Here is a 21,359-nt window from a genome sequence, read left to right on the forward strand (position 1 = left end):
TGTTTTTATATCATATTTTTGTTGTTTTTATATCATGTCTTTGTTGTTGTTATATCATGTTGTTATTGTTTATTTATTAATCAATTTATACATTATTTTCATATACATTTCACTAATTTTCTTTAATCTCTGATACTTCTATTATAAAGAAAGGGCGAATAGCGATATTAAAATATTTCTTCTACTTAATTTCTTTTCAATGTGCGTGAATCCATGCACTGGGCCACTAGTATATTATAGCACTGTAAATGCAAGAATAAGTGACTCAGAAAGGAAAACTTTTCATTACATCATATCACAGTTATTTAAGAAAACAGAAAACAAAACCTAATGAACTATCCACAAGCCATGTAAAGGCTCTTACTTGAAGCTGAAGAGTATGCCGAAGAATTGTTTCTTCTAAGGCATGGATCCACTTCTCTCGTTCATCAGCATCACGAGCTGAAATAAATGATTATAAAAATTAAAATATTAATTTCTACAATATAGCTCTATAATATTGAAAGTAAAATTTTAAACCATGATGCTAATAAGAGAAGGTTATTAGTTGTGCATTTCCTTAATAGAGTCACCCTTCTATCCTTTCTGAATATGGAATCTACTCACAGCAATTTAAAACAAAGAGAATAACTGTGTTCAATAATAGCCAAGCTTACCTTACCACTGAGAACTAGAAAAGCTGGAATAATTATTTAAAATCAACTGGCTGAAGCTATCAGAAAAAAAAGCAAGGTAGTAAAGAATTAACAGGGCAAGATCTAGGAGAAGACAAACATCCAGAAATGAGCCTGGTATTTAGGGCCACTATTCTGCTAGAAGAATTGTAAATTCCATGAGAGGAATTGTGACTAAGCAATTATTCAAAAGCTTTGTCAGTATGTGTGGGCAGGTGGTATATAAGAACCCCTATGTACTTTCCATTCAATTTTCCTGTGAACCTAAAACTGCTCTAAAAACAAAGTCTATTTAAAAATAAAAATATAGGGGGGATAAATGGTGATGGACAGAGAGTTGACTTGGGGTGGTGAACTCACAATTCAGTATCCAGATGATGTGTAATGGAATTGTGCACCTGAAACCTGCATAATTTTGGTTAACCAATGTCACCCCAACAAACTCAATAAAAAGGAAAATTAAATAAATAAATAAATAAATAACCTCAAAGAGCTTTCTCACCCCTCTACCACAAGTGGATTCAATGAGAAGATGCCCATCTACCAGGAAACACATCCTCACTAGACACTGAATCTGCAGGCACCTTGATCTTGGAGTTCCTATCCTCTAGAACTGTGAGAAATAAATTTCTGTTGTTTATAAACTAAACAAACAAGTAAACAGCCTTGTAAGGCCAAAAGTTGGAGACCTTGGCCCACCAACTTTGAGGACTTTCATGTTTTGACTGGGACCTCAAAGGGTTGCACCTTGAGATTAAGAATAAACAGGCCGGCTGCAGACTGAAGGGTCCCGGGTTCAATTGCAGTTAGGGGCACATGCCCAGGTGTCGGGCTCGATCCCCAGCAGGGGGAGTGCAGGAGGCAGCCAATCAATGATTCTCTCTCATCATTGATGTTTCTATCTCTCTCTCTCTCCCTCTCCCTTCCTCTCTGAAATCACTAAAAAAATATTTTTTAAAAAAGAAGAAGAAAACAGCCTGGGTGACTCAGCTAATTAGAGCATCCTCCAATGCACTGGAAGGTTGCGGGTTTGATTCCTGGTCAAGGGCTCGTATCAGGGTTGTGGGTTAGATCCCTGGCCGGCACATGCAGGAGGCAACCAACTGATGACACATTAACGTTTCTCTCTCTCTCTCTCTCTCTCTCTCTCTCTCTCTCTCTCTCTCTCTCTCTTCCCCTCCCTCCCTCCCTCTCCTCCCTCCCTCCCCTCCTTCCTTCCTTCCTTCCGCTCGCTCTCTCTGTCTCTCTCTGGCCCCGTTCCTCCCTCCCTTCCACTCTCTCTAGAAACCAATGCAAAAAATGTCCTTGGATGACAATTAACAAAAATAAAATAAATAAAACTGATAAATAAAAGTAAATAATAAAGTAATTAAAATCATAGAAATGAGCTGGGGAGAAGGAGTAGGGGGAATTAGTGTTTAACTGGTATAGAGTTTCAGTGTCATGAGATAAAGTTCTAGAGATTGCTGCAGCATAGCGAATATACTTAACACTACTGAATCTAAAAATAGTTCAGTTGGTAATTTTAATGTTATGTGTTTTTTATAATAATTTAAAAATAAATTGGAGGCTTGGACAAAATTGTCCCTTCCAGCTGAAAATTCAATATTCTAATATCCTGACTAACCTAGCCTACTTTTTCCCATTCTCCCCTGAGCCGGTAAACAAACCTCTACCCCACTGGATCTACGAGGGAAATATCTTTGGGTATATGAAGTACTAATAAAGTTTGTTTATTCAATCATAATAAGTTATTTGTTCATCTATCCTATATAACAAAAAAGATACATGGTAATTAGCCATACCTCTGCTACCCTTCCCATTGGCTAATTAGGGCAATATGCAAATTAATTGCCAGCCAAGATGGCAGCCGGAAGCCAGGCAGCTTGAAGTGAACATGAGGCTTGCTTGCTTCAGTGTGGGGGAAGCCAACGTTCCCCACCTGCTGCTGCCGGCCTCTGAGCTTGCAGTTTGAAACACTGTTACAAATATAGAAGCTAAACAAAACCCCAGAAACCTGCTTTCAGCCAGCTGGAATCTCAGAACTGGAGTTGAAACAGTGTTTCGATTATAGAACCCAAACAAACCAGATACCTGCTTTCAGCAGCCGAGGCCTCAGAGCTGGAGCCAAGCCTCAGAGCTAAAGCTGGCCCAGAATAAAAAAAAGAAAAAAGAAAAAAAGGAGCGGTTGGGAGCTTCAGTCACCCACCAGCCTGAAAACAGCCCTCAGCCCCTCACCCAGACTGGCCAGCCACCCCAGTGGGGACCCCCACCCTGAAGGGGGTGTGACCAGCTGCAAACAGCCATCAGCCCCTCACCCAGGCTGGCCAGGCACCCCAGTGGGGACCCCCACCCTGATCCAGGACACCCTTCAGGGCAAACCAGCAGGCCCTCACCCATGCACCAGGCCTCTATCCTATATAGTAAAAGGGTAATATGCCTCCTAGCACCGGGATCAGCGGAGCCGCGAGGCCTCCCGGCACCGGGATCAGTGTGACGGGGGCAGAACCCAAATCCCCTGATCGCCCTGCGGCTCTGTGTGTGACAGGGGGGCGGGGCCACAACCTTCCTATCCGCCCTGCTCTGTTCGTGACAGGGGAAGGCGCCCCAAACCCCTGATCAGCCCTGCTCTGTGCCTGATGGGGGGAACTCCCCAACCCCCTGATCGCCCTGCGGCTCTGTGTGTGACAGGGTGCGGCGCCCCAACCACCTGATCGGCCCTGCTCTGAGCCCGATCAGCGGCTGCACCTAGGGATTGGGCCTGCCCTCTGCCACCCAGGAGCAGGCCTAAGCCATCAGGTCGTTATCTCCCGAGGGGTCCCAGACTGTAAGAGGGCACAAGTGGGGCTGAGGGATACCCCCCCCAGTGCACAAATTTTTGTGCACTGGGCCTCTAGTCCTATCTAATAAAAGAGAAACATGGTAATTGGCATACGACCGCTACCCTTCCCATTGGCTAATCAGGGCAATATGCAAATTAACTGTCAGCCAAGGTGGCAGCCGGCAGCCAGGCAGCTTAAACTGAACATGAGGCTTGCTTGCTTCAGTGATGGAGGACTCCAACGTTCCCCACCTGCTGCTGCAGGCCTCTGAGCTGTAAGCAACTATGTAACAAACATAGAAGCTAAACAAAACCCCAGAAACCTGCCGGTTTCAGCCAGCAGGATCGCAACATTGTAAGCAAAGGTCAGAAACCTACTTTCAGCAGCGGAGGCCTAAGAGCTGGAGCCAAGCCTCAAAGCTAAAGCTGGCCCAGAATAAAAAAGAAAAAAAAAGAAAAAAGGGAAGAGGTTGGGAGCTTCAGTCACCCCCAGCCTGAAAACAGCCCTCAGCTCCTCACCCACACTGGCCAGCCACCCCAGTGGGGACCCCCACCCTGAAAGGTGTGTGACCAGGTGCAAACAGCCATCATCCCCTCATCCAGGCTGGCCAGGCACCCCAGTGGGGACCCCTACCCTGATCCAGGACACCCTTCAGGGCAAACCAGCCGGCACCCACCCATGCACCAGGCCTCTACCCTATATAGTAAAAGGGTAATATGCCTCCCAGCACCGGGATCAGCGGAGCCTCAAAGCCTCCCAGCACTGGGATCAGCGTGACGGGGCGGCGCCCAAACCCCCTGATTGGCCCTGCTCTGTTTGTGACAGGGTGTGGCATCCCAAACCCCCCCCTCCCCACGGGCCCTGCTCTGTGTGTGACGGGGTAGAGCCATAACCTCCCCATCGGCCCTGCCCTGAGTGTGAGAGTGGCAGCACCCCAACCCCCTGATCGGCTCTGCTCTGTGGGTGATAGAAGGCGGCGCCCCAACCCCCTGATGGGCCCTGCTCTGTGTGTGACAGGGGCAGCGCCCCAACCCCCTGATTGGCCTTGCTCTGTGCATGACAGGGGGTGGCGCCGCAACCTCCCCATCGACCCTGCCTTGAGTGTGACAGGGGATGGTGCCCCAACCCCCCAATCGGCCCTACCCTGAGCGTGACTGGGGTTGGAATCACAACCTCCCGATCACCCTGCTCTGTGCATGACGGGGCGGCGCCCCAACTCCCCAATCAGCCCTGCTCTGAGCCCAACCAGGGGCTGCACCTAGGGATTGGGTCTGCCCTCTGCCACCCGGGAGCAGGCCTAAGCCAGCAGGTCGTTATCTCCCGAGGGGTCCCAGACTGTGAGAGGGCACAGGCTGGGCTGAGGGCCCCCCCCCCCGAGTGCACAAATTTTTGTGCACCGGGCCTCTAGTATATATATAAAAGCCTAAGCAACCATTACCATGGAACAACAGAATGATCGGTTGACCAGTCGCTATGACATGCACTGACCACCTGGGGGCAGATGCTCAATGCAGGAGATGCCCCCTGGTGGTTAGTGCATTCCCACAGCCAACCTCCCATGGCCCCGCCCCCTGGCTAGCCCCCTAATCGGCCAACCTCCCGTGTCCCCTCCACCTTGCCGATCGCCCCACCCCATCGGCCCCGATCAGGGGTCCGGCTGGCCAATTTCCTGGGGTCCCCCCCCTAGCCAGTTGGCCCCCAACAGGCCTCAATCACCAGCCAGGCCGAGGGACCCCACCTGTGCACAAATTCGTGCATGGGCCTCTAGTATGAGAAATAAAAATACAGTAATGATATATACCATTTACAAACCACCTACTCTCTAGAAGAAATATTAAAGCTATATTACTTTTGAACAAATCCCTGCTAAAAGGGCCCAATTTAATTAGTTAAAAAAACATGTCAATAGTATATTATGTTCCATAAAGACAGGTTAATAACTCTTCCTGCCTCTTTTTATAAAGTTTACACATTCGATTTATCTCTAGAATTCACATCTCTAGCACCTACCTCTCCTCTTACATTTTCAAGTTCTCTTTCCATTCTCTGTGCCAGTAGGTTCCAAATTTTGTTTGGCTGTGATCCACATAAATACAATTTATAGCTCACAAATACATGTAATGTGTACATATACATATATGTATACACACTGATATTTCCTTTCTGTTATATTTTACTACTTTAAAAGTGCTGACCCTGGCCCACCAAATAGGATTCACAATCCACTAAAGAAGTGCTACGCAGTATGAAAAACAATGGGCTACCTCAATGTCCTACAAAGCTATTGCTTTTCAGTATCTCTCAGTATAAAGGCTAAGAAGGTTGGCTCTGATGCCTAGCTTTGTCCTTATCCATTCTCATCTATAATCTGAGGATGATAATATTACCTATGGGGATGATGACAGTACCAAGATCTTATAAGATTGTTGTGGGGTTTAAATGAGATAATTAATCCCTACAATATTTACCACAGTGCCTAGCATACACTAAAATATCAATATATTATTATCCCACACAGCCTTAAGAGAAAATAAGTTCTATTAATAAATCTAATAAATGATTAGCCAGAGAAAACAAGTAAGGAGGGCATTACTGCTAAATTCTAATTTCTAATAATATCTGGCTTATATGAAAGCAATATAAGTGTACAGAAGAAAAAACAATATCCATCCCGTATGTAAAATACTTAACATTTTCAGGATTCTATTCACATATTCTATATTACACATATTTGAAGCTGACTTTAAGACAAGTTTCCAAAACTACACCTTGCCATTCCTGATCCACTGGTTAGGAATCTGTTCTCTTAGTAACATTTTCTCCTCCTTTAAGACACACAACTATTATGAATAAATTACGGTTTGCAAAAATAAGTGGTTATTTGTCTTTTTTTTTTTTTGGTAAAAGGAGTAAAAAAAAAAATTAGCCTGTATAATCAGGAAAGCCTCCTTTTCTTTGAAAGTTCTTGTGAAATGAAAACATTATGCAAAAACAGTATTTACAAGATTAAATGCTGAGTAACTACTCAAAATCTACGCAGCCTCAATATGCATCAGGTATTATGTTGGAGGTCTGAGCAATGATAAGATAGACCATAATCTCAAGTAATTTAGTCTCCTAAAAAGTACAATCACTTGGTTGGGTGGCACCCTGTTTAGTAAGGGATTGTCTTCACCCATTCTAATAGCCTCTAGTATCTGTTTATTAGAATCCTATTCATTCTTCTGGGCTATGCTAACATGTCACCTTATTCATGCATGTTGCTCATGATAAGAGGATCTGCCCTGTCCTTTCTTAAATTTATTCAAATATTCAAATATTTCAATACTCAGGTAACATGTAAATACATGCCATATGCCAGGCACTGTCGCAAGCATGTCAAGCGGGCCGCATGCCTACTTTATTTAAACGAGGCATGCAGCCCGTCCGCCACAAGTTTGACATGCTTGGTCTAATGCATTAGAGGCAAAATGTTGAGCAATAGTTTATAGGTCTAGTCCAGCCATAATTAGGGTCCAAATCTATCTTTCCTATCATAATTCCCAACATAGTCCTCCATGAACCACTACATTTCAGTTACATTAAACTTACTACTCAGATGACTCAAGTTCCCAACCTTTGCTCAAGGTGTTCCTTCAGCTAAAATGCCTGAGTCTTGTTTCTGTGTAAATAAGAAAAGCTAACTATTGAGCACTTAATTTGTGTCAGCACAGTCTGACACGTCTAAACATTTAACATGTATTAACTAATTAAGTCACCACAACCAGTACATGAGATAGGTGGTATTATTATTATTATTATTATTATTATTATTATTATTACTAGAGGCCCAGTGCACGAAATTTGTGCACTGGTAGGGTCCCTAGCTGCTGCGGGCTGCTGGCTGGGTACTCCCTCCCTTACCCCGGCCGGCCCCACCCCCTGGTCGAACTCCCAGACAAATCCCAATTGAGGGGACAATTTGCATACTATGCTTTTATTATATAGGATTATTATCCAGATGATAAAAACAGAAAAGTTTAGTACTTTGCAATGATATTGTACCTAGAAAGCAGCAAATATAAATGGAGTGCCAAGGCTTCAAGCAATCCTAGAACTGTTAATAAGCCTCATCCCATGCACTTATTCTAGACAAAGTCCTTCTTACAAGATAACAATATAAACCTTTTCACACACTTTGGAGACATATGAAATAGAAAGAACAAGAGCCAAAATTTCTAGTCAGAAAACTTGGGTTCAAGTCCCAGTTACACTTTTGAGTGACCTCAGGAGGGCAGTACTTAATACCTCTGAGTTGTATGCACAAATTTAAAAAAGAATGAATATCACCAACTAACTCAAAGGTCTACTGTGAAAATCAGGTGAAATAAGATATGTAACACTGGGTGAGGTCAAGGGTCCTTAGGGCTAAATTATTTTCATGATAATACTAAGACACTCCCTTCATTTTTTCACTGTGTTGACATCTGCACTGATGGTGCAAGAGCAATGGAGGTAGAACAGCGGGCATCTTAGCATAAATAGAGGCTATGGCACCAAAGATCCATCCAAAGTGCCAGGCAAACCATGGATTTTAACCTAATAGGGTATTTTCATATATAAATTTCACTGTTATAGTTACAGATTCTACACTGCAACTAATCTGTAAGAAACTATCACTTGTTAAGTTTTGCTTAGTATCAGAAAATAATACAATTATCTGAAAAGGCTATTAAAATACTCCTCCTTTTTGTAACTATATATCTGCATGAAACTATAATTTCTTTATATACTTCAACCAAAACAACATAGCACAAAAGACTGAATGCAAGAAACAGTATGAGAATCCAGCTGTCTTCTATTAAACCAAACATTTAAAAAGTTTACAAAAATGTTAAAAGATGTCATTCTTCTGTGTGTTTTTTTTTTTTCTGTGTGTTGCTTGCTTGCTTGTTTGGGAAAATGATTATTTCCTCATAAGATGTTATTAGCATAATTAGTTTGTTATTGACATATTAAGTCAAGATAGGGGAAATTTTTTTTCTGCCAAGGGCCATTTGGATATTTGTAACATCATTCACTTAATATTATTCACTTAATATAAATGTATGTTGCTATGAAAAAACTCCTAGATTTATTGAATTTCCAGTCCCGCCTACGGTTGCCTTGGCAGGGACAGACCAAATGATTTCACAGGCCTTATACATCCCAGACATTCCCCACCCCTGTTTTAATAAATAAATAAATAATTTTTTAATCCCTGTTTTCATTTTTAACCTGGTAAATACCAGGTTTAACTTGTTAAACAAAAGCTCTTTGGAGTCCTCAATAAATTTGGAAAGGGGTCCTGAGACGAAAAAGTTTGAGAACCACTGATATATATTATATGTGACATCTTATTTGATTACTTATTGATTGCCTCCTCTACTAGAATGAAAGCTTCTAGAAATCAGAATATTGTTGGTCTTATTTGTTGTTGTATCTCTAGCACTTAGCAAAGCACCTTGCATGTTTTATAGATAGTCATTATATATTTGTGAGGGGGTACATGATGGGTAGCTAGAGGGATGCTGAATAAAAACCTTCCATTTAGATAATTAAGTGGTTGGAAGTGCCGCTGACTATAATTTGTAACCAGTTTGGACAGCATGAGTGATTAGAGGGTGTTTTTGTTCTTTTTAATCCTCACCTGACATGCTTTTGTTGATTTTAGAGAGAGAAAAACATCAATGTGAGAGCAAAACATCGATCAGTTGCCTTTTCCATTCGCCCCAACTGGGGATCAAAACTGCGACCTTGTGGTGTGCTGGATGATGCTCCAACCAACTGAGCCACACCAGCCATGGCAGAGGGTATTTTTAAAAGAAGGTAATAAAGAGGTGTGGAGAGAGAAAAACCAATTCATATGACTCTAAATCTAAAGTAATCTAAACCAATGTTTTGATGTTCAGAGGATTTAAGAGCCATAGTTTAAACAGACTGCTTATCATAATTAGAAGAGTGATGGCATCACATTAGAGAAAGAATGATCTATGCATTTTATTATACTATCAATACATCTATAACACTATAATGCTTTTTTTTTTTTTTTTTTTTTACCTTTTTTTACCTTCCCTGGCTCAGCTGCGTATTTCCTGAGGTCTGGGATGGAATCTGATGCACAATTTCTTAACTCTCAAAGCTTGGCATGTTCTTAGCAACTAACTGAAACTCGTAATTACCAGATAAATGATAATTTGTCATCTCTTCAAATGATAAGAGACCTCCTGACCAGCATATACTAAAAACTGATCCCCAACCCATCATATTCCCCATATTCATTTCTCCTCTGTACTTACCCTCCCCCCCACCACACACACACACACACACACACACACACACACACACACATATACACATACACTTTTAAATATACAGTCTGCTGCCACTGGAATCTTTATTTGCTTTATTTATTGATATATCCCAAGCTCCTAGAATCATGCCAGGCAAACAAGTGTTCAATAAATATTTGTGGAATGAGAAATACTGATCCGTTGATTTCATTGTTCAGTTATGGTTCCATTTTTATATTTGGAATTTAAAAATAGGTTGGATTTCCTAAGAAATCATTGTTTTTGCTTTTAGTATGCCTTAAAGCTGCCATAACGGCCCCCTCAAAGATTTATGAATAGTTTTAGCTGAAGTCTCCAAAATGTTGAGTAAATATTGGCAAAAGTGTTTCTCCCCCACAACTTCCACTTTGACTATCTGAAGCAATACTGAGCTTCTCTTGGACAGAGTCAGCAATTCATTGGGCAACTGGTATCTTTGATTCAGTCAAAGCAGACAATGAAAATCAGATGTAGATTAATGGGTTCTTTTCAAGTCATTCTACAATCACAAATTTCTAAATCAACTTATTTCTAATCAATGAAAATCCTCACCAAATTTGTATGTAAATGTATACTAATAATTTTAGTTTCTGCAGAAGATGTTTCCTAATTACTTTAACTCCATGTTTTGGTAAAGGCACCACTATTCCTTAATCTTGAATTTAAGAAAAATTAGGATTTCAGTTTGCAATCTTTAGGACCTATAATACTGACGGAGGGTAGAAATAGTATGGGGAATAGGATGATTTTAGAGAACTCACCCAGATATCAATAAAAAGGGCAATTTGGCAGAACAGAGACCAGAAAAGGGAAAGAAGGCTACATACAGCCCTGGCCAAGTAGCTCAGTTGGCTATATAGTCATCCTGATATGCCAAGGTTGTGAGTTTGCCACCCCCTCCGCCCCCCACCCGCCCCCCCCCCAGTGAGGGTACATATAAGAATCAACCAGTAAATGCATAAATAAGTGGAATAAGAAATAGGTCGGTCTCTCGCGCACGCTCTCTCTCTCTCTCCTTCCCCCCACCCCCACTCTTCCTCCCCTCTTCTTCTCTCTCTCAAATCAATTTTTTAAAAAGATACATATAGAAATTGTGAAAGTATAATGATCTGGACTATGTCAGTGACTTAGCAGATAGAGAAAAGGTAATGTAATGGACATTGTGACTCATTTGATGTGGAGACAATGTAAGGGATGCAGATATAGGGAAAGAGAAGGCTTCAAATTTGATAAACTGGGTAAGCAGAAGTGCTACTCCACAACATAGAGAATACGGGAGGAAAATCAGATTGGGAGTGGGTGGCTGAAAAACTATAGTTTGAGTTTAAAGAGACTCAGATTCAATTCTGCAATTTGGCAAACCTGATCTGCCGGGAGCCGGTCCATGCTTGCTGTTTCAAGGGACCTGGCATATATGGCATACTGTTCTTAATATGTTTGCTCACCTTCTTGGCACTATGTGTTTTAACCAAGGTCTCTGAGAAAGGTTGTTTCCCCAGGTAGGGATTTTCCCCTGAAGTTAGGGAGGGAATAAAACCTCTTAACTAAGTGCCAGGTGTGTAATTAATCACTTTAACTATGAACAATCATGCTTAAGCTACATAATCTTTACTCCCTGGAATGGAGATAAGAAACGCCCTAACCTTTGAAATAGAGATTGATAGGATTGGAATCAACTGGTATAAATACAGATGTAAGAAGACAGAACCAAGAGAGACAGAAATTGGCACAGAACCTACACAGAACGTTCTCTAGAGACAGAAGAACTTCGCTGGAGAGAACATGGCAAAAGATCCTGGACAGAAACTGGCCTCAGAACCTAGAGACAGAACCTAGCGAGAGAACATGGCAAAAGATCCTGGACTGAACCTGACTACAGAAATTGGCAAGAGAACCTGACTAGAACCTGGTGACTGAACCTGGCTGGAGAACCTGGACAGAACCTGGCTGGAGAACCTAGTGAGGGAACATGGCTACAGAACCTGGCTGGAGAACCTAGCAAGAGACCATGGACACAGAACCTGGCTGGAGATCCTGAGCAGAACCTCTCTGGAGATCCAGACCAGAACTTGGCTGGAGATCCTGGCTGGAGATCCTGGCTAGGCTGCTGATCAACTGAACACTGTCTTCGTGTCATTCCTTCTTCGCCGACTCCGTCTACACCTTTGGGGACCCCTGGACCCGCTGGGATTGGACCCTGGCACTGATCTCCTGAAGAACCTTATTATAAAAGGTTTTACTGAGTTTATTAAATTACAGCATTCAAATATATGTTGCTAGAAATTACTCCCTTTTCCAGGAGAAGCCAACAGGTAGAACACATCGTTAATGTATTTCTGGGGAAGGGGAGGGAAAGAGGGATGGAAGTAGGTAATTTTGAGAAGCTGAAGCCATGTCTCAGTTCAAGAGGAGAGCTATAGAACTTCAAAAACACTTCAGCTGATTACCAAGGTTTAGGGTTGTTCAGAAAGGAAGAATGACGTTGCAGAATCACTCAACTTTTGAATTAAGCAATGAAAGGAAAAAGAGAATAAATTAAAACATGTGAGAAAATTCAGGAAGAAAACTAAAGCAGGGCAACTAAAAAATATATATATATATTTAAGAGAAGAGAATTCTCTACTTTATTTTCTTATCTACCTCCCAGGCAAACAAGGCCAAAATAGATGTGGCCTAACATGACAGAATCATATTAATAAGAAAGTATAATGATCTATCTATGTTACTTCAAATAAAATGCTTAGAGAGTTTCTGAACATAGATTCCTAAAAGGACTTGTTCACAGTATGTAAGATGTTATTCCTTACATAGTGAAGGTAGAGAAATCCTTTAGACTTTAAAAAAAGTATTAAGTATATCTTCAGGGTATAAAGTACAGTAGAGGCACTTCTGCATTATAACCTTACAATATTCACAGTAAACAACCTTTCTGAAGGCCTCACTCTTTGTCCTCAGTAGATCTCCAAGGAATTCTGAGAGAGAGAGCATTAACTCCTTGCTTCTTTCTCTATATTTAGCTGTAAGCCCTTAATATAATATCTTCACCTTTCTTTAGGAAAGCATATATTTCCAGACCAAGACTGCAGTATAAACTCAAACATAACCTCAGTAAATTCCACAAGCTTTAACTCTATCTTATAAAACAGCCTAAATCAAGTAAAATGTCATTGATTCAGCCCTCCCTACAATGTAGGACTCATATTTGTAATAATTTATACCAAAGCACTATGCTTAAACAAATTCCCTAAGTACAAAGTGTAAATAACATTAAAACATTCTTAATGAAAATCATACTAAAAATATTAGAACAATGTTAGTTTAGTTCTAGTGTCTATAATAAAGCTAGAAAATTGCATCTCTTTCCAGATTGCCTGTAACTCAAATTTGCTTCCCTCTGTCCACCATGAACTAACCTGTCTATATTACTAACACTCAACTATACATTACACTTATAGCATGACCTTGATTTATCTCATTACCTAAAAGTGTAGATTCCTAAAAGGAAAGGACTTAATTTGTCCACGTTCAAAAGTTCTGCAAGATGGCTCAAAAGTTCACTTCAAATAGTCATTTTCTATACTCCTAGTCTTTCCATTAAAAAATCAGAGTATACCTTGTGCAAGTCAGTTATTATTCTGTTTTTTGTTTTAAATACTCACCTGAGGATATTTTCTCCAATTATTTCCAGAGAGAAGGGAAGGAAAGGGAATATGGGGGGAAAGGGGAAAGAGAGAAAGAGAAACATTGACGAGACAGAGAAAGAGAGAGAGAGAGAGAGAGAGAGAGAGAGAGAGAGAGAGAGAGAGAGAGAGAAAGAGACAGAGAGACAGAGAGAGAGAACAATTGGCTGCCTCCTGCACATGCCCCCGGAATCTGCAATTGAGGTACATGCCCATGACCAGGAATTAAACCCCGACCATTTGGTCTGCATGCTGATACTCTAACCACTGAGCCCCAGCCAGGGCAGTTACTATTTTTTGAGCCCTGCTATTTGCCAGGCATCATGTTAAGTATTTAAACGCAATCTCTGTAATCTTACAACAATTCTAGAAGTCAGTATTGCCATTCTCATTTTACTGGTGACCCCCTCCTCCACAATTAGGCTTCTTAGGTAGACAGGACTTCCTCTGCAATGGAGGAATAAAATTGAGAAGATATGTTGGTTTGTTTTCCTTGACAACTTAGGTATGCTTTCTCAGCGGACATATTAAAAGAACTCTGCAGCCTTGGCCGGGTAGCTCAGTTGGTTGGAGCGTCTCCTATACAACAAAAGGTTGCATGTTTGATTCTGGGTTAGGGCACATACCAAGATTGCGAGTTCGATCCCCAGTGGAGGAACATACAGGAGGCAACCAATTGGTGTTTCTCTCTCCCTAAAATCTGTTTTTAAAAAAGAACTCTGCATTCAGAACAGGAATAAAATTAAATGGGAGGGGAGAGAAACATTGATTGGCTGCCCCCCACCCCGCCTGCAAGTGCCCCCACCAGGGATCAAACCCACAACCCAGGCATGTGCCCCCACCAGGAATTGAACCAGTAACCCTTCAGTGCATGCAATGACGCCCCAACCAACTGAGCCACACTGGCCAGGGAAGGTTAACAGTACATATTTGACTGTCTGTCCTTTAAATCCCTACAAGGAACATTCCTGGGCCAGTCTTCCAAGCCTCCCTCACACTTAGTAACAGATTGCTCACCTCATGCTACATGCTATGACTCAATACCAGTCTCTTCTGACCAATGTCCCAATCCCCTTGCCTCCACTGGGTCCCTGCCAAGTGACAAGTATCAACTTGGATACACTGAGCACAGGAGAAAGTGTGACAACCCAACCACATAATAGCATGAAAACATTAACTACTAAAAGAATAAGAAGTGTGCTGTACTGTTTAGAAGAAAACAGCAGTGAAGCTAGATTTGCAAAGAGGCTAAGATACCAGTGTGACTGATATCAGTGTGAAAAAAAGAAATCAGTGTGACTAAAGGTTAACAAGGGACAAAAACATGAACAAGTATCACCATGCAATGAAAATAGCATGGGTTTGAAATCAGGCTTGGCCACTTCTTTTTTTTTTTTTATTAATATATTTTATTTATTTATTTATTAAATATATTTTATTGATTTTTTACAGAGAGGAAGGGAGAGGGATAGAGAGTTAGAAACATCAATGAGAGAGAAACATCGATCAACTGCCTCCTGCACACCCCCAACTGGGGATGTGCCCGCAACCAAGGTACATGCCCTTGACCGGAATCGAACCTGGAATCCTTCAGTCCGCGGGCCGACAGTCTATCCACTGACCCAAACCGGTTAGGGCTTGGCCACTTCTTATGCATGTTACCTTGGGTTAAAAACTCCTCCCTACCTCAGTTTTATCTATTAAAACAGAAATAAAAATACCTATCTCATAAGATATGTGGGGTACATATAAGGATTAGGTGCCTAACACACTAATAGCACCTTCAATAAGTGTTCGCTTCCTCTTCATCCTACTTCCTTCTTCTATTCATCAGATGCTCCCTTCTGATGAATAATGACCTCTCCAGAAAGATTTCCAATCATATATCTATATATATATATATATATATATATATATATATATATATATATATATATCTCCCATTCACACCCATCCCCACTCAACTTAAATCACCCATATGCAAGGGCTCAAATCAAATCTCTTTTATATGATCCTCTGATTCCCCCCACCAGGCAGTCACCCAAAGCAGTAGTCCTCATTAAAGCCAGCAACACAACGAAGAGGCAGCTGCTTTATAGATTATCTGAATTCGAATTCTTTTTTTCCTGGGTCCTCCAAATTTAGTATTAAGAAAATGTAATAATGAAACACAACTCTGATTTACATACTGGATCAATGTGTTCCAATTGTGGGACACATTGACTAAAGCATCATGATCATGAGGATAAATGTTCACAGACTGAACATAGAATTAATGATGGAGGCTGAAAAGACAAAGATTATGTTGGCCAAACTGAGCATTTTCTTAGAGAACTCACCAGCTAATCAGCTGTCTAAAAGTAAAAATAAGGGGGAGTGCAATCTAGGCATTACCAGAAGATAGAGCTTTAACTCAGGTATATTTAGCCTGGCTGGGATCAGAGAACTACTTGAAATTGAACAACCAGGAAGACTCCTCTAGAATAATGATTTTCAAAATGTGAGATCCTTGAGGATAGGCACTTTGTTTTGCTCACTACTTTATACTCAGAAACTAACCTAATGACTGGCAAAAATAAGCAATTAAATATTTATTGGCAATAGGAAGGAAGGGAGGGAGGGAGGGAGGGAAGGTGGGAGGGAGGGAGGAGAAGTGAAGTGAAGTGAAGGAAGAAAACAAATGTGATAAAAAAAAAAAGTACACCTTTATCATCAATGGGACACTCAGACTTTGGCCCGTAAGAGTTTGGTTCATTGTCTATATATTAATTTTTAAAGGAAAAGTAATAAAATGTATGAATACATCTTATGAATAAATATTACATCTAAAAGGCACACAGTCTACCTTCATGAATATTTTCAGGTATACATTATACTCTAAAGTAGAGAGGTACTTTTCTTTATTTATGTTAATTTACTCTTCACACTAACATCCATCAAGAAATGTGCTTCCTGCCGAAACTGGTTTGGCTCAGTGGATAGAGCGTCGGCCTGCGGACTGAAGGGTCCCAGGTTCGATTCCGGTCAAGGGCATGTACCTGGGTTGCGGGCATATCCCCAGTGGGAGATGTGCAGGAGGCAGCTGATCGATGTTTCTCTCTCATCGATGTTTCTAACTATCTCTCTCCCTTTCTCTCTGTAAAAAATCAATAAAATATATTAAAAAAAAAAAAAAGAAATGTGCTTCCAAATTGGGTAAAAAGATTACTTAGCAATATATATTAGCAATTTCTCAGATGGTAGGGTAAATGAATGAGTCTAAGACTATTCTCTATTCTCTTTCAAAAAGGATATGTGAAAAAAATGATTAGCATACACACCAACAACAACAAAAATAGGCAAAGAAATGAACAAGTCATCAAACAAGAAAAAAGCACATTAAATACATTTTTGAGAAGGAGGGGCATTGGGTTGGCATCCTTTCAAAATTAAAATACTAAGTGCCTAGGAGGGGTGTGAAGCAGAGGAGTGTAGAAATCAACAATCTCTCTTGAAAGCAACTGGGGAGGATTGTTTCAGAAATATTATTTTTTAAAAAATAACCTGTATAACACAGATGAATGGTTAAATATAATTATTCATCAAATGAAATATTATGAAACTATTAAAAATCTTAGCACATTTAGTGTTATGGGGAAATGTTCATGACAATGTTTTAAATTGAAAATCTGAAAACTTTATTTAAATAAAATGGCTCAATTATTAAAAATACACACACACAACTGATGGATCAGAAAGAAATCCACAAACATGTTACAAATAATTATCTTTAGGTAGCAGGATTTGCGTGATTATTAGTATTATCTTTACTAGTATAATACTCTGTATTTTCTCAAATTCTACTAAGCAGGTACTAATTTTTCTACTTAGAAATTATAGAGAAGGGAATGGTAGGATAAAAACATAAATTACTAATAAAAAACATAAAATTAAAAATCCACTCTAATCCTAGCTACTCACTAAGCCAAAAAGTCCATACTTGGTTAAGCTTGGGAAAATTATAATTTCAAATGTTCAGGGAGCAAGTTAGGAAGAAGAAAGACATACTAGTGATAACCAATACTCCTACAATACAACATACCCCAATATATGAATTCAGTGGCATTTCCCCACTTAACATCTACTGAAATTATAGCAGCTATTTAGAGATTTAGTTATAGCTAATTATACTTCCCTTACATGAAGTCTAAATGGTTATTTTATTTTTATTTAAGGAGAAGTTATCACATAAATATAAAAAAAAAAAACTGCAGAGGGAAAATTTTTTAAGTCAATAATCAACATAAGATAATGGAATCTTTTTAACTAATGATAATGCTGAAATGGTTGTTTTTAAAGCAGAAGACACAAGCAGGCAACCATGGGTTAGTCTAATGACGTACTGCCTATTGTTCTAAATGATTAATGATGCAGATGTGCCATGCTGAGTTGATTCATGTTAATGCAGTAGGGCAATGCTGCCCTAATATACTTGATCAATATAACCTTTCTGAATTAAATACTTTCCTTCACCACTGCCTGATTTGTAGTAATTCTACATTTTAATAAATGAGCAAGCTCTAATGGACTGAGTTGAAAAGGTCAGCTATCAGACCAACCCAAGATGCCCTCCAATAAGACTTCTACAGTTCCTGGAGAGTCTTTTAATTTAAACATTTTTTAATGCTTAAAATGTTGTATTTTGTGTTATGCAACTTGTATTGATTTAAAAGTATATCAAATAAATTTGCAAACAAATTTCATACTTGAAATCATTTTGGAGAACATACTGCTTAAATGATGTCTTCAGTCAAGTCCTTTGAAAGTGAAGGTTTATTTTATGAAGAACTAATCACATACTTATCCTTAATTTTCATCTTTAAAAAATTTAGATTTTTCACACAACAGGTTTGCTTAAGGGCAACACACCCTTTCTAGACAGATAAGGACATAGTATTAGACAATCTCAGATCAAGGCCAGGTCACTTGACTCTCTGTGTCTCACTTCTATCATATATAAATTGGAAGTAGTTCCATCTAATATGTAAGTTGTTACGATAGTAGAGTGGAATAATATCTTGATGTAGACCAATGGTTCTCAAACTTTAGAGTGCATCAGAAATACTAAAGAGGGCCCATTCCCAAAGTTTCTGAGTCAGCAAGTCTGGGTTAGAGATTCTTTCTAACAAGTTCCCAGGTGATGCTGATCCTACTGGGTTGGGACCACACTTCAAAGATACGGATCTAGGCAGATCTGGGCAATAATCCACTAATCCTGGGTGCTTGGCTTCTCTGAACCTCAGTTTCTCTATTCTAAAACTAGAAATAAAACCACCTCATTGTTGTGGAATTTAATCTGGAAATTTAACACATCCATACTCAAACTTCATTCACACACCAAAAATCTGTATTTCTGGCTTCACTTGAAAAACTTGACAATCTGGCAACATTGGACAAGCATTACCTAAAGCCCAAACTGTCCGGAACTAAGTAGCAGCTGCCTTTTCAAACAGGGCATGGGCTCTCCAAATTGCTAGAGTCTTTATTCAGCTTTAATCTTCACTCATTTACTAGCCCTTAGGCATTCAAATTTTCAACTTCTGGTTCACCTACCAGCAATATCCTGACAACCACAAAGCTCCTCTCCAGCCCAGATTCAGATCCAATTGCCATCACCATCTACATTTGTGTGTCCCACAGACACCTCACACATAAGAGGTCCCTCACCACCTCTGTTCTCCTGGATTTTCTATTTCAGATGTTGACAGCATCCAAATAGTAAGCCAATACAAAATGGTCATCTTTACTACTCTCATTCTCTCACCTCCAATTTCCAAGCAATCATTAGTTGATATAGATTTACCTCCTAAAACTCTCAAGTCTATTTCCTCTTCTCCTGTTCCATTACCACTGCTTTCATCCATTCAGGGCCTTATTAACAATCACAGCTATTTATCTAAAACCCAGGTCTGTCTCTTTTCTGCTTAAAATCCTGCTTTATTGGCTTCTCACTGACCTCAGGATAAAAATATAACCTTTTTATATTAGTTACACCTGATGCCTCTGCGTATCTTTACAGCCTCATCCCCCCCCCCCCCCCCCATTGTTCTAATAGTACCAAACATTCATAGTTAGTGAACACACTGGCAGGGTCATATTTCCATGCCTCTGCACATGCTACAACACCCCTCCACCTGACAAACTTCAGTTCAATCTTCAGAACTCTATCAGATAGAAGAGGTAATGAGGGAGAGAGGGGAGACAGCGCCTGGTGACAGAAAACTTTTTTTTACATTCTATACTTCTGAACAACTTGAAATTTTAAGAGCTAGTATGATTTTTAATTTTATTTTTAAATTACTTGGAAACAAGAAAAACTCTAATATTTTGTGAAGCACTGAGTGTCTGACTCTCCATTATATTTAGTGCCCTATACATATTTCTACTGCTACATCAATTTCACATTACAATTATTTCCTTACATGCTCCTTGACATCATGGTCTATGTCTTATTTACTTGTATACCCTAGGTTCTGAACACATACTATACACACAATAAATGTTTGAATTCAACAGCCAGACAATACCAAAGCTGCTTTCTACCCAATGTCTAATGAATCTATATATGCAAACAACTTTGGCTGACTGATAGGAAAAGGGATCATTTTTGCCCTCGCTCAAAAGAAAAAAGAGCCAGTTCATAAAGATAATTTAGCAAGTATTTTCCTTTTAATTATTCTTTTAATATTTCCTTATTATTAATATTCCTTATTATCCTTTTAATATTTCTTTAAAAGGATAGAATAAAGTTGTAGTTTTCAAACTTTTTAAACCTCTAACATGCTAAAATTGCAAATTCAATTATTGCCTATTCAAAACTGAAGATAACTTAAATTGACTTTGTTTTGAGAATTTCATGGCATCTTTTAAAAATTCGAGATATCAAGTTATCAGAACTTGGAATCATAGTAATAGCAAATTGTCCATTATTTCAAGGAAGTTTGTTTTCTTCCTGGCACCAATCTTCTTTATTATAAATAAATGATGTTTCAGGATACAGGCTATGTAGGGCAGCTAGAGAATTAAACCAAAATGGAAATGAAGGGGATGGGTAACAATCTACCTACATACATTTCCATACACTTGCTCTTCTTTCTCATTACTATGGATGAACTGTCCATGCTCCTAGTCCAGTGATGGTGAACCTTTTGAGTTCGGCGTGTCAGCATTTTGAAAAACCCTAACTTAACTCTGGTGCCGTGTCACATATAGAAATTTTTTTATATTTGCAACCATAGTAAAACAAAGACTTATATTTTTGATATTTATTTTATATATTTAAATGAAGAAAATTTAACAAAGAAAAATCAACCAAAAAAATGAGTTCGCGTGTCACCTCTGACACGCGTGTCATAGGTTTGCCATCACTGTCCTAGTCAAAGGCAATGCCTCACCTCCTCTCCTGCCTTCTCAAGGACATTGATCCAACAATTCATCCCTCTCTTGCATCAATTTTTTCTTTTTATTGAATCACTGTCAGCATAAAAAGATACTATTATTCTTCTTACCTTAAAAAACAAACAAAAAACTCCCTTGTTCTCATCCCCACTCCAGCTGCTGCTGTATTTCCCACCTTCTCTTTACAGAAGAACTTGAAAACACTGTCTATATTCCTACCTTCAAACTGTTCTTCTCAAGGTCACTAATAGACTGTTAATTGTGAAATCCTGCAATAATTTTCAGCCCTCAATTTACTTGATCATCAGGAGCATCTGACACAGTTGTTGGTGCCTCTTTCCTCCTAGAAACACTTTCTCTTGGTGCCACATTCATCTGGTTTTCCTCCTCCATTTG

The 21,359-nt window shown here is 39.8% G+C and overlaps 1 protein-coding gene across 9 annotated transcripts in view; it reads right to left on the reverse strand.

Moving 5' to 3' along the window:
• OSBPL9 (oxysterol binding protein like 9) overlaps positions 1-21,359 on the reverse strand; it is a gene marked incomplete at its 5' end in the record, with an annotated part of 167,571 nt that overhangs the window by 93,904 nt on the left and 52,308 nt on the right. For all 9 annotated transcript variants that reach the window (XR_013995725.1, XM_081087136.1, XM_081087134.1 and 6 more), the window contains one exon: positions 365-441. Coding sequence is in view for 7 of the 9 variants with exons in the window: in XM_081087136.1 (XP_080943262.1) it covers positions 365-441 (77 nt within the window). The remainder of the gene's footprint in view (positions 1-364; positions 442-21,359) is intronic.

Source organism: Myotis nattereri, assembly GCF_964212035.1.
Source record: "Myotis nattereri genome assembly, chromosome: 3".
In the NCBI taxonomy this organism is placed as follows: Eukaryota; Metazoa; Chordata; class Mammalia; order Chiroptera; family Vespertilionidae; genus Myotis; species Myotis nattereri.